This window comes from Pollachius pollachius, assembly GCF_949987615.1.
Source record: "Pollachius pollachius genome assembly, contig: scaffold_33, whole genome shotgun sequence".
In the NCBI taxonomy this organism is placed as follows: domain Eukaryota; kingdom Metazoa; phylum Chordata; class Actinopteri; order Gadiformes; family Gadidae; genus Pollachius; species Pollachius pollachius.
This window is the reverse complement of record NW_027641407.1, coordinates 65,620-77,806: the sequence shown is the minus strand read 5'-3', so window position 1 is coordinate 77,806 and position 12,187 is coordinate 65,620. Positions and strand designations below refer to the sequence as shown.

Here is a 12,187-nt window from a genome sequence, read left to right as displayed (position 1 = left end):
CCAAATATTGTCCCATCTAAGGAGAATATCATATTGTTATTCACATGTTATTACTCTTTAATCAATTTATTTTGTACTGAAATATTGCTATCCCAGTCACTAAAAGGCGTTTCTGATCGCCACCAGAAGGAGAAACAACCGGAGAGCTTTTAATATGAAATCAACACAACGACCGTAACAGGATGCAGACGAGACCGAGCCTCGTCCTGAAAATATGATCTGCCGCATCCTTTCGTGTTGTTGATCACAATGTCGCCTTAATTACAAAAAACATTCAACACAGCGACTGTATTCAGAAGCGGGGACCCTGACGATGGAGGGCGAGGAAGAACGAGGGGTGGTGCGGGTGAAAGTCAAGGTAAAATCTACAATATTGGGTTGTGTGTCAAGTTGCTGAGGGTAGTTCGACGGTCTGACGTCACCCAATGTTAACGTCGGCCTCTTTCTCGCCAGCTGTTTGGGGGGGGGGGGGGGGTCATATCAATAAACTACTTTGATATAATGTCACTTAACCTTTCACAGCATTCATTCATTCATAAAGGCAGTCCGGTGTCCATCCGCCAAAACGTTTGTTCAGATTCCGATGCTGTTCCAAATTGTACTAATTCGATATTTGCAAGTCTGTGATCAGACCATATTGCCTTTAGATCCCAAACCAATGTGCAATGGAAAATAGCGGCATCGCAATCGCACCGTAGTGATGTCCATGTTGAAAGCTGCTTCACATGCAATCAGATATAGAGTAGAAACGTGATAGTTGCTGCCTCTGGTTGTTGCTCAGCCTTTGTTGTGAGCCTGGTTCGATGCAGCAGCAGTTCATTGGGTTTAAACCTTTCCCTGCCACCTCAATTCTGTGTTTTATTTAAAAGTTTGGCCAAGGCGTTTCCTAACTTATTATTTGTTCAGAAGAAAGCCCCAAGTATATGACCAATACCGGTTCGTCAGGTAGCATAAAAACAATATAGATCACCAGGGGACCACAGAAAATATGTCCCTGCGAAATCCGGTTATTGTTGCTATTAGAGTTTATTATTATTATCTTGAAAATCAGTAACGAATGCAAGGTTAAATTGCCACTTGTTTTAATCAGAAATGTGACGGAGGACTTCCGGCGGAGTTTCGCACGTTCGCGGTGGATCCTCAAATTACATCACTGGAAGTGCTCCAGCACATCCTCATCCGAGCGTTCGACCTCAACGGGTGAGGGGTGATGTGCGTGTGTGTGTGTGTGTCTGTCTGTGTGCATTCCTCTGCTGTGTGGGGACTATCTCTTTGTTTGTGGTTAACCAAAGTATTTGGCATTCCCAAATTACCCATATATCTGGTCACAAATAATAAAGTTGAACATTAAAAACAATCTTCAAGATCGACACTTTTTTCCCTCTTAAGTGTCAACGTGTTGTTGTTTTTTCAAACAGGAAGCAGAATTTTGGGATGAGTTACATATCTCGGGATCGGAGCGGGGCTGAGATGCATCAGTCTCTGCTTTCCGACGCGGATTTAGACGCTGCCTTCGCCAGCGCCGCCAAACCCTTCTTAGAGCTCAAGATCGACATCAAGCCTTCAGAAGACAGTGAGTAGACCCTTCTGGTTACACTGACAGCTACCCTCTCTGACCTGGGTGGACTAACATTTACAAGCATTGTACAATGATGGATAAAGCATCCACAAAGTTCTATCATTTCTATCATCTATCATTTTTATATCATTGCACTGATGCACTTAATTAAATCTTCACATTGAACAATCTGAAACCTACATATTGAATACATTGTTTAGTTTTGTATATTTTTTTATATTTAAGGCTTTAAATGCACATTGTACATTTTATTATCTGTCATTCTGAACCAAGTGCTGCTTTGTGAACGATGCATTCTTCTTCTTTACTTTCTCCTTACTATCTTACTGTGGGGTGGTTGATCTTAGTGAAGCTCAGTGAGAAGGGGGCTTCGGTAACGTCTCCCCACCGTTGTGTTGAACCCGACTGTATCACCTCAGGCCCTGTGATGGAGGAGTGGGACATCATCAGCCCTAAAGACGTGATTGGCTCAGAGCAGCTGATGGGGGACAGGGCGCGGTCCCTGGCCGCCACCGCCCTCCCCTTCAGCCAGTCCCTGCTGGCCCAGGTGGTGGACGAGGTCCCGCAGCCCGTTGGACACCTCTTCTACCAGCCCCTGTCGGCCGCGCTGACCCAGGTCACCACTAGTGACTCTCAACGCTTTTACCATCTGCTACGATTGGCCCCTGTGTCGTCGGGTAGCCGTGTTTATCCAGAGTGACTTCCATTGAACTCCCCGCTCCTGGGCTGGTGGGGGTGTAGGGGTCAGGGCCCCTGGCTCTAGGGCGCCTCCTGCAGGCCGTGGGGGCTGGGAGTCCAACACTGTAGCGCTAGACATCAATGCTGTCAACCTGTACTGGCCATCCCATCTGAGACAAGTGTGTGTGTGTCTCAGATGGGCAGGACGCTGTCCCGGGTTGTGTGTCCCTTACGTTGTGCGTTGTGTGTCAGATGGGCAGGACGCTGTCCCGGGTTGTGTGTCCCTTACGTTGTGCGTTGTGTGTCTCAGATGGGCAGGACGCTGTGCCGGGTAGTGTGTCCCTTACGTTGTGCGTTGTGTGTCTCAGAGGGGTAGGACGCTGTCCTGGGTTTTGTGTCCCTTACGTTGCGCGTTGTGTGTCTCAGATGGGCAGGACGCTGTCCCTGGTTGTGTGTCCCTTACGTTGTGCGTTGTGTGTCTCAGATGGGCAGGACGCTGTCCCTGGTTGTGTGTCCCTTACGTTGTGCGTTGTGTGTCTCAGATGGGCAGGACGCTGTCCCTGGTTGTGTGTCCCTTAAGTTGTGCGTTGTGTGTCTCAGATGGGCAGGACGCTGTCCCTGGTTGTGTGTCCCTTAAGTTGTGCGTTGTGTGTCTCAGATGGGCAGGACGCTGTCCCGGGTGCAGCAGGCGCTGAGCTGGTCGTACGGCGAGGAGGTGAAACCCTTCAAGCCGCCGCTGAGCGACGGCGAGTTCCACTGCTACCTCAACGGCCAGGGTCAGCTGACCCGGCCCGAAGACCTGCGGCTCCGCATCTACCACGGCGGCCTGGAGCCGTCGCTACGCAAGGTACGCCGCACCAGCAAGGCACGCCTCAAGGCACGCCTCAAGGTACGCCTCAAGGTACGCCGCAAGGCACGCCTTAAGGCACCAGCAAGGCACGCCTCAAGGCACGCCTCAAGGTACGCCTCAAGGCACGCCTCAAGGCACGCCTCAATGCACGCCAGGAAATAAGGGTTCTATAATTCTATAATAATATAGAATAATTCTTAGATTTTCGCTCACTGGTAACAAGTGGACGGTTCTGTAGGGCGTTAAGGTTGAACTGCCAAGAGCACCAAAGTCTAATTTTCCCATCCAGGTAGAACGATTGTACGGAACATCCCACCGATGTCCTGAGCCAGACCGAACCGTACGGCCGCTGCTCGGTGCGTCTCCGTTATCCCCCCTCTAGAAGTAGAAAGCAGACTCGGCAATGCCTCAGAACTTCTTATTTTTCTGGTTTTATCCGGTCTGATAGAGACGCTCTCCTTGTCCCCTCCTGTACCCCTAACCCCCCCAGGTGGTGTGGAGGTACCTCCTCAACGTGTACCCCTAACCCCCCCAGGTGGTGTGGAGGTACCTCCTCAACGTGTACCCCTAACCCCCCCAGGTGGTCTGGAGGTACCTCCTCAACGTGTACCCCTAACCCCCCCAGGTGGTGTGGAGGTACCTCCTCAACGTGTACCCCTAACCCCCCCAGGTGGTCTGGAGGTACCTCCTCAACGTGTACCCCTAACCCCCCCAGGTGGTCTGGAGGTACCTCCTCAACGTGTACCCCTAACCCCCCCAGGTGGTGTGGAGGTACCTCCTCAACGTGTACCCCTAACCCCCCCAGGTGGTGTGGAGGTACCTCCTCAACGTGTACCCCTAACCCCCCCAGGTGGTGTGGAGGTACCTCCTCAACGTGTACCCCTAACCCCCCCAGGTGGTGTGGAGGTACCTCCTCAACGTGTACCCCTAACCCCCCCAGGTGGTCTGGAGGTACCTCCTCAACGTGTACCCCTAACCCCCCCAGGTGGTGTGGAGGTACCTCCTCAACGTGTACCCCTAACCCCCCCAGGTGGTGTGGAGGTACCTCCTCAACGTGTACCCCTAACCCCCCCAGGTGGTCTGGAGGTACCTCCTCAACGTGTACCCCTAACCCCCCCAGGTGGTGTGGAGGTACCTCCTCAACGTGTACCCCTAACCCCCCCAGGTGGTGTGGAGGTACCTCCTCAACGTGTACCCCGACGGACTCAGCGGCCAGGAGCGGATGGACTACATGAAGCGTAAGACCCGGGAGTACGACCAGCTGAAGGACCAGTGGAGCGCGCGCCGCCGCTCAGAGGAGCTGGACTTCGTGCGCGGCAGCGTGCTGAAGGACGTGCTGCGCACGGACCGCACCCACCCCTACTACGCCGGCTCGGAGGACAGCCCCCACCTCACCGCGCTCACCGACCTGCTCACCACCTTCGCCATCACACACCCGCAGGTGGGGGTGGGGACGAGGGCCGTGGACAGGAGTGTGATAGTGGTGTGATAGTGGTGTGATAGTGGTGTGATAGTGGTGTGATAGTGGTGTGGTGTGATAGTGGTGTGATAGTGGTGTGATAGTGGTGTGATAGTGGTGTGGTGTGATAGTGGTGTGGTGTGATAGTGGTGTGGTGTGATAGTGGTGTGATAGTGGTGTGGTGTGATAGTGGTGTGGTGTGATAGTGGTGTGGTGTGATAGTGGTGTGGTGTGATAGTGGTGTGATAGTGGTGTGGTGTGATAGTGGTGTGATAGTGGTGTGGTATGATAGTGGTGTGGTGTGATAGTGGTTTGGTGTGGTGTGATATCGGTGTGGTGTGATAGTGGTGTGGTGTGATAGTGGTGTGGTGTGATAGTGGTGTGGTAGTGGTGTGGTGTGATAGTGGTGTGGTGTGATAGTGGTGTGGTATGATAGTGGTTTGGTGTGATAGTGGTGTGGTGTGATAGTGGTGTGGTGTGATAGTGGTGTGGTATGATAGTGGTTTGGTGTGATAGTGGTGTGGTGTGATAGTGGTGTGGTGTGATAGTGGTGTGATAGTGGTGTGGTGTGATAGTGGTGTGATAGTGGTGTGGTGTGATAGTGGTGTGGTGTGATAGTGGTGTGATAGTGGTGTGGTGTGATAGTGGTGTGGTGTGGTAATGGTGTGGTGTGATAGTGGTGTGGTGTGATAGTGGTGTGATAGTGGTGTGGTGTGATAGTGGTGTGGTGTGATAGTGGTTTGGTGTGATAGTGGTGTGGTGTGATTGTGGTGTGATAGTGGTGTGGTGTGATAGTGGTGTGGTGTGATAGTGGTGTGGTGTGATAGTGGTGTGGTGTGATAGTGGTGTGGTGTGATAGTGGTGTGATAGTGGTGTGGTGTGGTAGTGGTGTGGTGTGATAGTGGTTTGGTGTGATAGTGGTGTGATAGTGGTGTGATAGTGGTGTGGTGTGATAGTGGTTTGGTGTGATAGTGGTGTGATAGTGGTGTGGTGTGATAGTGGTGTGGTGTGATAGTGGTGTGGTGTGATAGTGGTGTGGTGTGATAGTGGTGTGATAGTGGTGTGATAGTGGTGTGGTGTGATAGTGGTGTGATAGTGGTGTGGTGTGGTAGTGGTGTGGTGTGATAGTGGTGTGGTGTGATAGTGGTGTGGTGTGATAGTGGTGTGGTGTGGTAATGGTGTGGTGTGATAGTGGTGTGGTGTGATAGTGGTGTGGTGTGATAGTGGTGTGATAGTGGTGTGGTATGATAGTGGTGTGGTGTGATAGTGGTGTGGTGTGATAGTGGTGTGGTGTGATAGTGGTGTGGTGTGATAGTGGTTTGGTGTGGTAGTGGTGTGGTGTGATAGTGGTGTGGTGTGATAGTGGTGTGGTGTGATAGTGGTGTGGTGTGATAGTGGTGTGATAGTGGTTTGGTGTGATAGTGGTGTGATAGTGGTGTGGTGTGATAGTGGTGTGGTGTGGTAGTGGTGTGGTGTGATAGTGGTGTGGTGTGATAGTGGTGTGGTGTGATAGTGGTGTGATAGTGGTGTGGTATGATAGTGGTGTGGTGTGATAGTGGTGTGGTGTGATAGTGGTGTGGTGTGGTAATGGTGTGGTGTGATAGTGGTGTGGTGTGATAGTGGTGTGATAGTGGTGTGGTGTGATAGTGGTGTGGTGTGATAGTGGTGTGGTGTGATAGTGGTGTGGTGTGATAGTGGTTTGGTGTGATAGTGGTGTGTGATAGTGTTGTGTACGTGTTTTGGAATGATAGTGGTGTGGTGTGTGATGTGATAATGTTGTGTGTTCGTGTTGCTGTGTCATCGTGTTTTGGTGATGTATGTGTTGTTGGGAATATCACATTTATACGACTGTTCCATGTTTAGTTTTTTTTTGTCACTGTTTATGTAGATATCGAGTGAAAGAGCCTCTTTCATTCCTGCATAACTTCTGTTGAACTCGTCAGACCAATAAAAGCCCTTGGTCCCATCCCGTTGTAACCCTGGTTACCTGGTTCCCCTCTCCTCCTCATCCTGGTCCCATCCCGTTGTAACCCTGGTTACCTGGTTCCCCTCTCCTCCTCATCCTGGTCCCATCCCGTTGTAACCCTGGTTACCTGGTTCCCCTCTCCTCCTCATCCTGGTCCCATCCCGTTGTAACCCTGGTTACCTGGTTCCCCTCTCCTCCTCATCCTGGTCCCATCATGTTGTAACCCTGGTTACCTGGTTCCCCTCTCCTCCTCATCCTGGTCCCATCCTGTTGTAACCCTGGTTACCTGGTTCCCCTCTCCTCCTCATCCTGGTCCCATCATGTTGTAACCCTGGTTACCTGGTTCCCCTCTCCTCATCCTGGTCCCATCCTGTTGTAACCCTGGTTACCTGGTTCCCCTCTCCTCATCCTGGTCCCATCCCGTTGTAACCCTGGTTACCTGGTTCCTCTCTCCTCCTCCGGGTCAGATCTCGTACTGCCAGGGCATGAGCGACATCGCCTCGCCCATCCTGGCCGTCATGGACAACGAGGCGCACGCCTTCATCTGCTTCTGCGGCATCATGAAGCGGCTGGAGGGGAACTTCCGGCCCGACGGCCAGCTCATGTCCGTCAAGTTCCAGCACCTGAAGCTGCTGCTGCAGTACTCGGACCCCGAGTTCTACGCCTACCTGGTGTCGCGCGGCGCCGACGACCTCTTCTTCTGCTACCGCTGGCTGCTGTTGGAGCTGAAGCGGGAGTTCGCCTTCGACGACGCCCTCCGCATGCTGGAGGTCACCTGGAGCTCGCTGCCCCCCGACCCCCCCGAGACTGAGGCAGAGCTGGTCGGCCCGCCGCTGGAGCCGGAGGAGGCGGGCGAGGCGGGCGGCGAGGCGGGCGTGTCTCCCTCCTCCCCCCCCGGCCCCCGCCTCGGGGAGGAGGGAGAGCGGCAGATGACGGGGCAGCGGCGGCGACACATGCTCCGCCCCTCCAGGGAGGAGCCGGAGGGCGGGAGGATGGAGTTTGGGGAAGAGCGACCCGGTGTGTGCGCGGGCGGGGTACAGAACGGGGAGGGGGCGGGGGGAGGCGGGGCTTTGGAGGGGACGCCGCCCGCCCCTCCTCTTGAGAAGCAGCTGAGCTTCGGGGAGTTTAAGTACTACTGCGCTCGCAAACGAGACAGCTTCGACATGGAAGGCACCTCCATGATGGGGGACCGGGCCCTCGACCCCCTGACCCCTGACCCTGCGCCGTGCGCCCCCAGCCGCCAGTCCACCCTGGACAGCGAGGACGACCAGGGGGAGAGGTCTCCGCTCATACAGAGCCTCGACCCCGACGCCAAGACGTCCAACAAGCGGACGGTGTCCTCCCACCGGCCGGCCCCCGGCGGCCCGTCCGGCAGGAAGCCCGGCGGCGGCCCGCCCGCGTCCGGCTCCCCGGACTCCCCCCCGCCCAAGTACACCTGCTCGGCGGCGGCCAACAGCGGAGGCTCCTCGCAGAGAACTCTGGGCTCCCCGTCGGCCGCCGCCGCGCAGGCCTCCATGTCGTCGCCTCAGCCCGGCCGCTCGCTGCTTTCGTCGCCCATCCTGTCCTTCGCCAGGGGCCCCTCATCACCGGGCGGCCGGCCCTTCTCCGATACCCTGCCGTTGGCCGGCAGCCAGTCGCCCCCGTCCTGCAGGGGCCCGGCCCCAAGGCCCTGCTCGCTGCCCCCGCCCCAGGAGTTCGGTAAGGGCAACCCCTTCATGCTGTTCCTGTGCCTTTCCATCCTGCTGGAGCACCGCGACCACATCGTGAAGAACAGCCTGGACTACAACGAGCTGGCCATGCACTTTGACCGCCTGGTCCGGCGCCACCACCTGGGCCGCGTGCTGCAGCGCGCCAAGGCCCTGTTCGCCGACTACCTGCAGAGCGAGGTGTGGGACTCGGAGGAGGGCGACGAGGCCAGCTCGGACTCCCCTGTCACGGCCCACCCCCTCCCCTCCCCCTCCAGGCCCGTCAGCACCCCCCTGGCCTCCCCGTCAGCCTCGTCCCCCAACTCCACCTACAACCTCTCCACCACCATCCCCTCCCCCCCCACGGCCCCCTCCCCCCCCACCTCCCCCCCCACGGCCCCCTCCCCCCCCACGGCCCCCTCCCCCCTGCCCTCGTCCTGATCAGGCGGGGTCGGGAGATTGGCATGGGTCGTGTCCGGGATGGACCGCTTCAGACCCCTCAGACCGCCTCAGACCGCTTCAGACTCCTCAGACCGCCTCAGACCGCTTCAGACCCCTCAGACCGCCTCAGACCACTTCAGACCGTCTCAGACCGCTTCAGACCGCCTCAGACCACTTCAGACCGTCTCAGACCGCTTCAGACCGCCTCAGACCACTTCAGACCGTCTCAGACCGCTTCAGACCGCTTCAGACCGCCTCAGACCGCCTCAGACCGCCTCAGACTGCTTCAGACTGCCTCAGACCGCCTCAGACCGCCTCAGACTGCTTCAGACTGCTTCAGACCGCTTCGGACCACTTCAGACCACTTCAGACCGCTTCAGACCGCCTCAGACCGCTTCAGACTGCTTCAGACCCCTCAGACTGCTTCAGACCGCCTCAGACTGCTTCAGACCGCTTTGGACCTCCTCAGACCGCCTCAGACCGCTTCAGACCGCTTCAGACCCCTCAGACTTCTTTAGACCCCTCAGACTGCTTCAGACCCCTCAGACTGCTTTAGACTGCTTCAGACCGCTTCAGACCGCCTCAGACCGCTTCAGACTGCCTAAGACTGCTCGGACGGATCATCCTCTTTTCTACGGCTGGCCCTACTTCATCGGGCAGTTACTAGTACACTTAGTTCAGTACAGTCACTAGTGCTGATTTTATATGTGTTTAAGACACTACTCATTACATATTAATGTAGTCACGATTAATCCTTAGCATTTAAAAAGTTGCTCATTTTATTCAATTTTTTTTCGCCGGAGGGAACTTACGCGAGCTTTGGTTGCAATGGTGATTTAACAAACGCAAGCAGAAATGCAGAGGTGAACCCTGTGTGTGTGTGTGTGTGTGTGTGTGTGTGTGTGTGTGTGTGTGTGTGTGTGTGTGTGTGTGTGTGTGTGTGTGTGTGTGTGTGTGTGTGTGTGTGTGTGTGTGTGTGTGTGTGTGTGTGTATTAAGGGGGTACATGGAGGATGTGTCTGGGAGGACCTGATCAGACTAATTGGCAGATCATTTTTGTGAAGGCCTTTTATTCCGGTCTCTGCTGAGGACCGGCAAAAAGTTATGTCAATTCTGCACTTTCCTCTTTGTTTACAAGTTATGTTTTCCGAAAAGTGTCTTTACCAAATAACTTAAGTGACACGATGGGACATAGGCTAGTAATGTAAGGTACAGGTTAGGTGAAATCCTCACCTTATTCGATCTGCAACGGAACAAAGTGTCGGCCTAATTCATTTCACGGACCTAGTTGTCAGCCTCAGTCATTATTTTTCTCTTCTATTTTCTTAAACTGTGGCCGGTGAGATCAGTTTTAAATCTAACTGTTGATCAATCCGTCTCCACGGCGAGATTTCACAGTACCGAAAGTCACGATTTGGTCAACTGAACAGAGGACCTTTTTATTTTAAAGGGTTTCAGTTATTATTTTATGATGTTATGCCGTTAATTTAACTTGATATGGACATGAGTCACAATGACCGTCATCAGAAAGTGTGGGCTGGGCAGTTTTTTCTTCAGTTTTAACTATTTTTAAATAACTAGATAGATAGATTACGTGGCTTCACCTGATCAATGTGAAGGTGAAGGCTGGGGCGAAATCCTGGAAAAGCCAAGAGTAAGGAGGGCTTTCCTCCTTGCTTTGGTTTTATCTAGTATTTAAACAACACAAACCAAACCATGCCGCCGCACTGGACTCTTCTCGTGTTTATTGCTGTCAACTGTGATCCTTTGTGTTCTGCTGGATTTGTACTGTATATTTAGGCAATTTGAATTGGTCCTCTTATTTTGGGAATGTGCTCGTGATTGAAAATAACGAGATAGCTTTGTGGTCCTGAAGAACGCTGATTGGATGATGGTCTTCTCCAAGAGCTTTAGAACTTCCTTTATCACTCACAGCCAACTGAACAGACGATTTTTGGTGCAAAACGACATTGTCTAGTAGTTTTTGAAGGTCCATTGTGGGGAATGGATTACCTGAGCAAAGAACTAAAACTATAAGATAAATTTGCTGGTTTTGTGTTTCTTCTGTTTCCAGCAGTCTTGGAAAGATCGGTCTAACAATTTGCCTTTCCTAATATTTGCTTTAATTCACCATGTTTACGCTTTATTCCTGGAGACGGAAGAGGGGTTTGTTTGCGTTATCCAAACTCCCTTGGACTTCGTCAATGTCCGCTTCACGCCCGCCGCGCAAGTGCATCATTTCCAACTGTCCTAAACCCTGAGCCTTTTGAGCAGTTTCTTATTCTGTATGTGTGGCCTTATTATTTATTTGTGTTATTTCTGCTGCTACCAAGCGTCTCATCCAGGCCCCTGATGATCAAACAGCCGAGGCAGGCTTCTCTTGGGAAATGAAGAAGTGAAGAGGTTTTTTTTTAAATGCTTTCCAGAATCGTCATGCTGTCGTGTTTGTTTGACCTAAATGCTGAGGAGACAGAATGTGAGCATCCCTCCCCCCCCCCCATTTTTATTAATTTTTAATTGGGTAAAATAGCTTTTATTACAGACTCATTTACTATTGGTAACAATTGACTATTCCAATTTGTTTCCTTGTGTTGTTTAGTATAACATTTTGTAATAGGGCCTATTTAAATATTTATAGCCAATTGATGAATCTTGTTGGATTGATATAATGTGTGCATTTCTACAAATTCTGACTTGATTATCTCATTAAATTATAAATGTGCACAAAGGTGAACTTTTTATTCATACATATTATGTACCCATGATTGTATATTGTCCAAAAATAAATACCTATTTAATGCAAACGGCTTGCCAAAGCGAGAGCTGTTGGTTTCTATAAAATGAATAACTGTGCTGACATTTCATCTGAAATCATAGGGAACGGCAAACTGCTGGTTAAATCTTGGGAGTTTGGGTAAATGATGCCTTTAATCCCTGGCATGTATAAATATGGTATTATGATGGCAATAAAGAGTTTTCTTTAAAGACTTAACGTTCTCCTTGAGCAATATAATTTGTGGTTGTGAGGATGTTAATAGTTTAAATAATTGCAAGTTTAAATTTGCTGAGCTTCCTGGGTTGAATGATTTGATTTGCGATAAAAGGCCAAAAGGACTGCCGAAACCCGGGATCGAACCAGGGACATTTAGATCTTCAGTCTAACGCTCTCCCAACTGAGCTATTTCGGCATACATTTTATCGTGACTATAGTAGGTAAATAAATGAAATTGAAATGAAACTATTTCGGAGATTCGATACGAAAGTTCTTTATTTAATAAATCCCCGGTATAAAACAATTGTTAAACTACTGCTTTAGGGTGCTATATACTATGGATGCAAACATTATTGTGGTAGAAACCTGTAGTACTCTTTTTTAGCAGCGCATTTATTTGCCTTCTCCTATTTCCAAAAGATTTATTTCATTTTTAATTCGATTTTAAGAACAAGGCCAGCACAGTGAATATTTAATGCAAGCTAAGCGGAAATATGAAAGACTCTTCATATTATAGCCAGACTCTAGCGCCCACTAA

General features: G+C 51.6%; 1 protein-coding gene across 1 annotated transcript; it reads left to right on the top strand.

The window, feature by feature from the left end:
- The first annotated feature begins 213 nt into the window (after nt 1-213).
- On the top strand, nt 214-11,643 carry LOC307091622 (TBC1 domain family member 25-like). Its single transcript, XM_079759262.1, has 7 exons — nt 214-358; nt 1,091-1,200; nt 1,419-1,573; nt 1,999-2,195; nt 2,916-3,104; nt 4,273-4,548; nt 7,000-11,643. The coding sequence occupies exons 1-7, from the start codon at nt 314-316 to the stop codon at nt 8,656-8,658; spliced, it is 2,631 nt and encodes an 876-aa protein (XP_079615388.1). The 5' UTR covers nt 214-313; the 3' UTR covers nt 8,659-11,643.
- The last annotated feature ends 544 nt before the right edge of the window (nt 11,644-12,187 follow it).